We start from the raw sequence: 10,671 nt of genomic DNA on the forward strand, positions 1-10,671 counted from the left end.
TGAGAGGCAAGCTGCCTCACTCAGGTGGAGGCTGCTCCAGGTGCCGCCTGCAGATGAGCTTCTTTTTCTTCCTGTTCTGTTCAGCAGTGCCCTAACTGGGCAGTATATTATTGGATTGATGATTGACCAAGACAGCACACCTCAACATTAGCAAACACCTGGCAGCTTGTTTGCAGGGACCTGCTTTCCACTTGTCTCCAACACTCTGGCTCCTGTGTTGTGTTGCTATCACTGGAGGCTCACATTCAAGAGTCTGTTTTCTCCTAACATGTAACAAGTCCATTGCAGCTCTTGGCCCACCAGAAATGGAAATGGTTAGAAAGGATTACAAGCAAGGATACCAATGTGTTCAAGTCCTGGCTCTGTCATTTACCGGCAGTAGGGTGGACAAATTACTTAACCTCAGCTTTTTCACTGTAGAATGGGGGGCTTGATGATGCCTACATCATAAAGTTGGTGTAAGGACTGCTCATAACTCTGTCGTTTCCCGGGTAAGCCCTGTTCTAGGCATGACAATCTGTCCGTGCTGACTTTCAGTAGTACATGCCTTTGGTATCTCTCCCCAAGGATTAGTTCTGGAAATAATAACAATCTGTTTGAGCTCTCTGTTGCATTGTTGGCTCTCACCCCCAGCCCCAAGCAGCATGGAGTGACAAAAAGTTGACCTGGGGGACTGGCAGGTGGCATGGTGGTTAGGGGTGCTGGACTTCCACATGGACGACCCTGGTTTGAGTCCTGGACCTTGTGGCTTGCTTTCTCACTTTCTCTCCCCCTCCCAGGTCAATTAAAATAAATGAATAATTAAATAAATAAAGTAAGTAAGTTAAATAATTTTTAAAAGAATTATTTTTAATTTTATTTATTTATTTTTTTTGAGAGATTTTTCGCTATAGGGCGTGTGTGCTCGCCAGACAGACAGAGACATAAGAGACAGAAAGCGAGAAATCACCTTCCAGAGGGGATGGTCACACCGCAATCCCTTCTCCTCCAATTCTCCTCTCGGGATCTTGGGCACGCACGCAAACGCGCCTGGCGTGAGTTTTAAGCCACCGGGTTCGGGATGTGAACCATGGTCAACTACGTGGGAGTCCAGTGACATAGCCATTACGCTAACTGCTGGTTCCCTAAAAGAATTATTTTTTTTTTTAAAAAAGCTTGCCTGGTTTAGGGTTGTAGTCTGTATGTATGAATCTTTTTTTTTTTTTTTATGAAACTAAAACACACACACACACACACACACACACACATGCCAGGGTCAAACATGTGTTTTCAGTGGTAAAAATGTAGCACGGCAAGGCAATGCCCCACGGGAAGCTTCCTAGTTCAAATCTGGACACTTCTCTGACCATGCCAGGTATAGACATGCCCATGAGCCAGGGCTGATTGAAGGATGGGTGGGGATCTCAACACTGAGACCTCCTGTGGGTAATGCCTCTCTGTTTGTCTCTCTTTCTCCATCTGTCTCACTCACAAAAGAACTAAATGAGCAAATAATTTTATTTTTAAAAAAGCACATGCTAGGGAACCAGCAGTTAGCGTAATGGCTATGTCGCTGGACTCCCATGTAGTCGACCGCGGTTCGTGTCTCGGACCCGGTGGCTTAAAACTCACGCCAGGCGCATGTGCGTGCGTGCCCAAGATCCCAAGAGGAGAATGGAGCAGAAGGGATTGCAGCGTGACCATCCCCCCTGGGGGGGTGATTTCTCACTTTCTGTCTCTATGTCTCTCTCTGTCTGTCTGGCGAGCGCACGCGCCCTATAGCAAAACCCTCTCCAAAAAAAAAAAAAAGCACATGCTAGATACACCACAGTATCTAGCGGTGTGGCCTAATGTTGAGCAGAGAGCTGGATTCCAACCACAACTCTACCACTTGGGCACATTCCTTAACTTCTCTAAACTTCAGTTTCCTCCTCCGCAAAAAAGGGCTAATAATACCAACCTCAGATGTTCCAGGCACATAAAGCACTTAGCACTGCAAAGGGGCTGTAAGTGGCAGCATTTGCATAATTCGGGCTCTCCCAATTATCCTTGCTAGCTCCCCAGCTTCCATTAGTGGGGGAGGGGAGGGGGTAAATAGAAAATAATGGTTGCCTTTTAGAGGGGAAGATAACTTAGCCTGGGTTGCCCAAACATGGGAAGTGATCTAAACTGGCAAAACTGGGTTCGAAATCTGACTTCCTCACTTACTGGCAAAGTGGCATAGAGCTAGTCTTCATCTTCTGAGGATCGGTTTCTATTTTTTTTTTTTTAGAGGTTTTTGCTATAGGGTGCGTGCACTCGCCAGACAGGCAGAGAGAGACAGAGAGACAGAAAGTGAGAAATCACTCCCCAGGGGGGATGGCCACGCTGCAATCCCTTCTCCTCCCGGGGTCTTGGGCACGCACACGCACGCGTCCGGTGTGAGTTTTAAGCCACCAGGTCCGGGACGCGAACCGTGGTCTACTACGGGGGAGTCCAGCGACATAGCCATTACACTAACTGCTGGTCCCGAGGATCAGTTTCTTAATCTGTAATATAGAGGCGAGAGTCATAATAATGTCTGCCTTATTTATGTCATTATCTATTGAAAACAGTCAGTGAAAGCACTCTACAAACTCTAAAGACATACATGTTGAAGTTGTTTTTATCACTGGCACCCACATTTCTCTTGCACGGCTAAAGCCAACGTTGAATAGCAGAGAGATTATTGTCACTTGGTTGACTTTCTCAAAGGGCCACATTACCCAAGGGATTCAGTCCAGGGGCAGGCAGGTTATGGATCTTTTTTTTTTTTTATGACTGACATTTTGAAAAACAAGTCCAGCAAACAGGCTGGTTCTCTCTTGTTTGATGTGGTCAGAATTCCTTCTTGGTCATGTGACCCCTAACTCACTTACTGATGTTCATTTTAAAAACACAAACAAACCTGTTTGGTTTTTTTCTCCCCTTATTGTTCAAATTAACCTTGGAAGCGATGGGGTTGAGCAGAAAGGCAGGTGGAAGGTAGTGTCCTACCTGGATGCTAGTATGAGACCTTTCATCAGAAGCCCTCTGGGTAGCGAAAGATGGAAGAAGAGAAGCTAAATTACTTATGTATCTGATGTATCCTGACCCTATAGCACTCTCAGGGTTCCTGATGTTTTCAAGAATGGGTTAGTTCAGAAAGAAGTGAGACAGTTCTTTTTTAATAATATTTTTTTTAATTAATTGAGGGGGGCCAAAGAGTGGTACAGTGGTAAAAGCTGATGCTCTAGAGACCAGCAGATGGTGGAATGGTTACATCATTGGACTCCTGCATAGTAGACTGTGGTTCAAGTCCCGGACCCAGAGGCTTAAAACTCATGCTGGGCATGTGCGCGTGTGTGCCCAAAATCCCAAGAGGAGAATGGAGGAAAAGGGATTGTGGCATGCCCATCCCCCACTCCTGGGGGGTGATTTCTTGCTTTCTGTCTCTCTCTGGCAAGTGCATATACCCTACAGCAAAAAATTTCTCTCTCTCTTTTCTTTTTTTTTTTTTTTTTCAGAGGTTTTTGTTATAGGGCGCATGCACTTGCTAGAAAGACAGAGACAGACAGAGAGACAGAAAGCGAGAAATCACCCCCCCCCTTCTCAGGGAGATGGCCATGCCACAATCCTCTCTCCTCCATTCTCCTCTTGGGGTCTTGGATACGCATGCACACACACCTGGTATGAGTTTAAGCCACTGGGTCTGAGACTCAAACCACAGTCGACTACATGGGAGTCCAGCGACATAGCCATTACGCCAACTGCTGGCCGTGCAAGAGGATTTCTCTCTAAAAAAAAAAAAAAGAAAGAAAGAAAAGAAAAAGAGGTGATGTTCTCTAAGGCAATCCCACCTGGGAAGGTTTCCAGTTCAAGTCCAGAGACTCTTTGAATATACCAGGCACACACTTGCTTATAATCTAGGACTGGCTGAAGGTTGGGGGGTGAAGGGCGGGAGTTCTTTCTTTCTCTCTCATTCATGGGAAAAATAAATAAATAAATAAAACAAATTTGAAAACCGTAAACTATCATGCAAAAAGGATATGTGTATATAAAACTGTTAAATATAACAGAATTATAATTAATGGCAAAACATTATAAATATTTCTGATAACATCAGAATCAAAACGAGCGCATGGAGTGCAGCTGTGACTATGTAGTACTACTCAGAGAGTTCGGACCGATGCAGGACATGTGCGCCTGTTACTACTAGCAAAGAGGAGACCCTATTAGCATTAAGTGCTTGTGGTGCAATTATACGCTTGGGAAAACTTGATAAGGAAAGCACAATCATAGAAATGAATGAAAGAATTCAATGAAGTGGCCACTACAAAGTTAAATATGCAAAAACTAGTAGCTTTCCCTTACTAATCTCCATTAAAATATAATGGTGGTAAGAATAGGGGTGCCTGGGGCTCAGGGCTTGTTTAATATTTTTTCATTACAATATCAGTTCCTTGACAAAAAGAGGGACAAAAAGATTAGTAATGTATAATGAATATTTGAAAAAAGTAGGCAAACCCAATAATGGCTACTGTGTCCTAAGGCTCATCAATAATGCCATCGTGAGAGAGGGGAGAGTCATATATAACACATAGGAACTTGGGTTCAGGGGTTGGAAATACCTGGGCTTGGGGACCAGCAGCTGGTGTAATGGCTATGTCGCTAGACTCCCATGTAATCAAATGCAGTCAAGTCCCGGACCTGGTGGCTTAAACTCACATGGGGCATGTGTGCGTGTGTGCCCAAGATCCCGAGAGGAGAATGGAGGTGAAGTGATTGCGACGTGGTCATCCCCCTGGAGTATGATTTCTCGCTTTCTGTCTCTCTGTCTCTCTGGTGAACGCATGTGCCCTATAGCAAAAACCTCTCCAAAAAAAAGAAAAGAAAAGAAAAGAAAAATACCTGGGTTTGAATAACATAAGTACTATTAACTAGTTTGTAGATCTTAGGCAAGATACCTATGTACCCAGAACCTCAGGGGGTTTTTTGTTTTGTTTTGTATTTTAAAGGGTTTTTTGCTATAGGGCACATGTGCTCACTGGAGAAACAGAGACAGAAAGTGAGAAATGACCCCCTCAGGAGGGATGGCCACGCCGCAATCCCTTCTCCTCCATTCTCCTCTTGGGATTTTGGGCACAAACGTACACACACCTGGCATGAGCTTTAAGTCACTAGGTCCGGGACTCAAACCTCTTTTGACTATGTGGGAGTCAAGCGACAGCCATTACGCCATCTGCTGGTCCCAATACAACAGTATCTACCTCACAGGATTATAGTGAGGTTTCTGAGTTCACGTATGAGCAGTGCCCCCAGAGCCCCAGTACTCAGTGAGAGCGGCCTTGTGCTCCTGCCTGGCCCCTAATTTGCTCTCATTGGGGAATCCCAGGGCATTTCTCTGGTCATTTCAGCGATCATGTGTCTCTTGCACCAATATGTAGAAAGCAGGAAGCAGAATGGAGGATCCATCCAAGTGAGCAAGCAGAAAACTTTTTGAAGCAGGTTTGTAACTCAAAGATAGTCAACAAATATAAGCCCCATTAGGACAGGAATTATGTAATTTACTGCTCTATCAGCACGTACCGCAGTGTTTATCTCGTGGTAGGTGCTTAAGAATTGCTATTTAGTGAATAAATTAATGCATGGGTGAATTAGCCGTGTCATTTGGAAGCTGCTCTTGGCAGTGCCAATTCCACTCATGCTGTTCTTGTTTTTTCTCTTCAGCAGATCTCAGTCTCGGGAGGAGGTTTACCCCCAGTCAGCACCTTGACAAATATCCACAGCCTGTCCCACCACAATCCCCAGCAATCTCAAAACCTCATCATGGCCCCCCTCTCTGGAGTCATGGCCATTGCACAAAGTAAGTTCTGTTCTTGGGCAGAAGACATGGGGACAGGGCGTGCCAATGAGCCAACCTGATAATAAAAGGGTGGCAGAAGATTCTCTTCCAGCTTGCCCACAACTTGGAGTCTTCGTTTAACTTCTTTAGCTTCTCATCTCTCTCCTCAATAACATATGGGTTGTCTAACCTAAAACGAGAAAAGTATGGAATGGAATTGAATATTGGTCACAGTTTATCAGCTGTGTGTTCTGGGTCAAATCACTGAACCTTTATGAGATTCAATTTCCTCATCCATAATAAAATGGGTTGTTGAGGCAATCAAATAACAACAAATATACATGCACTTATAAATTTATAAAGCACAAATATATATAACATTGTAGCTCATATTTTTGTCTTGTGTTCATTCCTATCTCTAAGTATGAGGTAGATTTTCTAGAAGGGTCTTTGTGTTTGTGAAGATATGAAACAAGACATGATGCTTCTTTCTGATAGGGAAATTTGTGTAATAATACAGGGCTAGGCCCATAGGAGGTACCCACATTTACGGAAGGAGTATATGAGGCTCTCGCTCCATCTTTACTGCTTAGAAACGGATGCACTCTGGATTTATCTGGATGGAGGTAAATGAGCATAGATGCCTTTAGAAGACTCACATATAAAAAATGATTTTAAATTTACTGCCTTTCACCAGGACCTCCCGGTATTTGGAATATGGTAACTATACTAATAGCAGGGTTTGCACTAAAAATGAGATAGGACACCTGAAACCAGCTTGCTTGCCTTCTGGAAGGTTTGCTTAAAAGGACTGTGGGTAAAACATTCTACTTCCTTATTTCTTTTTAATTTTTAATTTTTAAAAATTTTGTTGAGGGGCATCTATGTTTACCAGAGAGAGAAAGCGACCACCCCATGGGAGACGGTCAGACCACAGTCCCTTCTCTTCTATTTCTCCTTTCAAGATTTTGGTCATATACACACAGTGCTGGGTGTATTTTACTCAAATAGTGCAGTTGGTCGTGCAGGATTTAACCCTTTAACCGCCATGCCACCAGCTGGCCCCACTTCCTTATTTCCACACTCAAAATGATACACAAACTATCCCTTTTACCTTTGCCTTCCTGTGTCAAGCTTTAACTGACATACAAGGGGACTTCAATAAGTTAGTGGGGAAAATGGAATTAAAGTACACGTTTATTTTGCTGTAAAATGATTTTTTAAACCATCGTTCTTTTAGAATAAGCACTTTCCATGAACTTTTTGAAGACCCCACGCACATAGTTATATATTTTTTCAAGTGCTACTTGAACTAAAATCTTCCCTGAGGCTATTCCGTCTTATTCAATTTCATTCCTCCTAATTCCCTCTACCCATACTTCCTCTGCCTTCTCACCATACTCTTAACCTGCTGCAGATGAGCGACGCCAAAGTGTACACTGACCTTAGAAGGGTGTGTGTGTGTGGGCACACGCGCACACACTTAGAGTGCACAGAGCATGAAGAATGGTGAACGTCACTAGATAACCTTGCTGAGACTCAGTGGTCCTATCCTATGGAGTGTCAGGATGAAGAACTGATTGCAGGTTGCCTCTTTTAGCCACGTCATGTGTTGTCGAGTACATGGGCCCTGCTTCAAGACTGCAGAGAGCCATGGAGAAGTGATCACGAATTACCTGGCAGTCCCAATTCCTCATTTTCTGCTCATCTACCGGACCCCGGATAGCATGCTTCCTCAAAAAAAGTGCCTAGAAAAGAGATGGAAAGGCTAAGAGTCATGCTCTGTGGGAGACAGAATGACATTGGTGCCTCTCAATCCTAGAACTGAGGCACATGAGTCTGTGTTGAAAATAAAATTCCTGGGCCCCACCTCTGAAGGTTCTGACTCATCAAGTCTTGGGTGGGGCCCAGGAATGTATATTTTTTAAAGAGCTCCCTCAGATGATTCTCAAGCACAGACTGGTTTCAGAACTATGCCCTCAAATGTTATCCAGTCTAAGCAGGAGCATTTGGTTTTCTGGCCAGAGATTTCTTTAAGAGAAAGCAGCTGGCAATGGGATCCTGGGAAATAGCAAATCTGTGGGGGTCCTGAGACTGAGACTGTGTGTAGGTGTAATGGGAAACAGGGGAGCAGGGTATCAGGTGAGATGCTGAGCCCCTGAGGGATTGGAGATAGTGCCTTTCCAAGAGTGTTCCAAAGTCCCACCCCGCCTTCAGCCCCCACTCAGGAGAGCCCAGAGGAGGATTATTACCCCTTCATGTCTGCTCACGGGTCTCACCTTTTAAGTTTCTGATAACAGTATTAGCTAGAACCCGAGTGGGCAATTGTTGAGGACTTGTGCTATCTCCATTGAGGTCTTCCAGCAACCTACTTAGGAGACCCTCTCCCTTTCAGGAAAGGCTCTCTAGGCGTCCTTTCTTTCTTTCTTTTTTTTTTTTTATAATTATTTTTTATTTTAACTTTATTTATTTATTTACTTATTTTAAATTTGACCAGTGAGTGACAGAGTGAGAGAGAGAGGGAGAGAGAAAGTGAGAAGGCAAACCTCCAGGTGCAGGACTAGAACTGTGGTCAGCCATGTGGGAGTCCACACCCTTAACCACCATGCCACCTGCCGGCCCTCTAGGTGTCCTTTCTGCATATACCTGAAATGAAGCTTTCCCTGGATCTCCTTCTTCATCCTATTCTTCTCCATCTCCCCAAAAACAAGGACAAAGGAACATGGCTACACCAGGAAAGAGCCTGGACTGTCTTCTCTGCAGATCCTTTAGTCTACACTCCAGTCCTTCCTTAGCTGTCCCCCCAGAGTCCCACTCAGGAAGCAGACACAGAGTGGGTATTTGCAGTGTTTGCCCAGGTTCTAATGGGGCCATGGGCTAGAGACACAGGACCAAGTCACAGAAGCCCTCAGAGCAAAAGATGGCAAGACCCTGTATAGCTGCCAAGAGATAGCCTTTAACTTATGACTTCATCCTTTTCTCTTTATAGAGAGATTTTTTTAAGAATTATTTTCATTGAATTTTACTATTATTAGGGTGTTTTTTTGTTTTTTGGTTTTGGTTTTGGTTTTGGTTTGGTTTGGTTTGGTTTTTACCAGAGAAAAACACAGATTGAGAGAAAGTGAAAAAGCAAGCTGCCAGGTCCTAAGACTCAAACTGCAGTCAGCCACGTGGGAGTCCAGCGTCTTTAACCACCATGCTACCTGCTGGCCCCGAAAGAGAGATTTTTTTATATAGGGCACATGCACTCGCTGGAGAGACAGAGATAGACAGACAGAAAGCAAGAAATCACGCCCCCTCCCAGGAGGATGGCCATGCCATAATCCCTTCTCCTCCATTCTCCTTTTGGGATTTTGGGCACGCATGCACACACACCTGGGGTGAGTTTTAAGCTGGTTGGTCTGGGACTTGAACTGTGGTCAACTATGTGGGAGTCCAGTGGTATAACCATTATGCCATCTGCTGGTCCCACAACTTCATCCTTCTAAAACCTGGTCCTATGCCACCAACTCTGGGCCACCAGGTAAAATATGCCCAATTCATACACTGTGACTGCCAGTGTTTTCTCCTCTCTCCGCTACAGTCAAGAGAGATGGCATCTGACCTCTCTCTGGGTATTTACATGTTCCACAAAATGAAGGCCTTCAGACTTCATACTTCCTTGACTATACATGTGTTTTGGTTTTAATAAAAACGTGGGTCCCTGCACACTCCTGCCCTCTGCTGGACAGATGGATCTGGGCAATAATCCACACCTTTGAGTGGCCACTTTAACTGTGCCCCAGGGCACCAGGGCAGACCAGGATGAAGTGCACAAATAGAGGCCACTTCCCAAGTACCCTGGTAGCCTCCAGGGAACTAAGTTTGGGAGGTCACAGGGTGGCTTTGGGAGGCTTTCACTGTGAAATTTGAGCAAGTAAATGAACCTCTCCAAGTCTCGGCTTTTTCTCGGTTTCTTTGTGCATAAAATCATTGCCCATACAATCTCTTACACAGCAGGCTTGGCTAGGGATGGAGCAAGGGTCGCTGCCTGTTCCCATCTATTCACCTCCCCTTGTCCCCTAAAAGCCACCTCTGACCTTTCCCTCTTGCTCCCACAGGCCTCAACACCTCCCAAGCACAGAGCGTCCCTGTCATCAACAGTGTGGCTGGCAGCCTGGCAGCCCTGCTTCCTGTTCAGTTCTCCCAGCAGCTGCACAGCCCTCACCAGCAGCCCCTCATGCAGCAGAGCCCAGGCAGCCACATGGCCCAGCAGCCCTTTATGGCGGCTGTGACTCAGCTGCAGAATTCACACAGTAAGGACACTGCGGGGGCAGGGATGGGGGGGACAGGGGCGGGGAGGGAGCACAGAGAGCCTTCCGTAGCCAGCCTCTCCTTCTCCGCATCTAGACTTTCTTGGGAATTTACTGGTTTGGTCACTTTCCCCTGCCTATCTGCAACCAGGGCAGTTTCTCAAGCATAACTTTTGTGTGTTGCTGTGCCTTTTCTAGTTCTCTTCCCAGGGCAAGATTTGAAGAGGACAGCTAAGGCCTGTGTGTAAAGGGGAGTTGGAGATAGACAGCAGGGTAGCATATATGCGGAGCAGGTGCCACAATTCCCATTCTAGCACTCAATCGCAGCCTTTCTGACTGAGCTTCAGGTTAGCCTTTTGGATGCAAAATTCCGAGCAGCCATTAGCAAATGATCAGACTTGGCATCTAATTTTCATCCCGTTTATCTTCCCTGAAACAGAAGTGTCTTCTAGAGTGCCCCATGCCCTCCAATTGACACACCCCAAGTACTTCTAATCCATAATCATGAAAATAACCACTACATGCATATCTGTGCAATGAGTCTTAGAGTTTCTGTCC

At 45.2% G+C, this 10,671-nt stretch overlaps 1 protein-coding gene across 5 annotated transcripts in view; it reads left to right on the plus strand.

The window, feature by feature from the left end:
• HNF1B (HNF1 homeobox B) overlaps positions 1-10,671 on the plus strand; it is a 63,145-nt gene that overhangs the window by 38,912 nt on the left and 13,562 nt on the right. For 3 of the 5 annotated variants that reach the window (XM_006154425.3, XM_006154427.3, XM_014590119.2), the window contains exons 6-7: positions 5,707-5,842; positions 9,922-10,116. In XM_006154425.3, the coding sequence (XP_006154487.1) occupies positions 5,707-5,842; positions 9,922-10,116 (331 nt within the window). The remainder of the gene's footprint in view (positions 1-5,706; positions 5,843-9,921; positions 10,117-10,671) is intronic. The other 2 variants (XM_006154426.3, XM_006154428.3) reach the window with 1 other exon arrangement.

The sequence above is a fragment of the Tupaia chinensis genome, unplaced genomic scaffold, assembly GCF_000334495.1.
Source record: "Tupaia chinensis unplaced genomic scaffold, TupChi_1.0 Scaffold000407_4, whole genome shotgun sequence".
Lineage (NCBI taxonomy): Eukaryota > Metazoa > Chordata > Mammalia > Scandentia > Tupaiidae > Tupaia > Tupaia belangeri.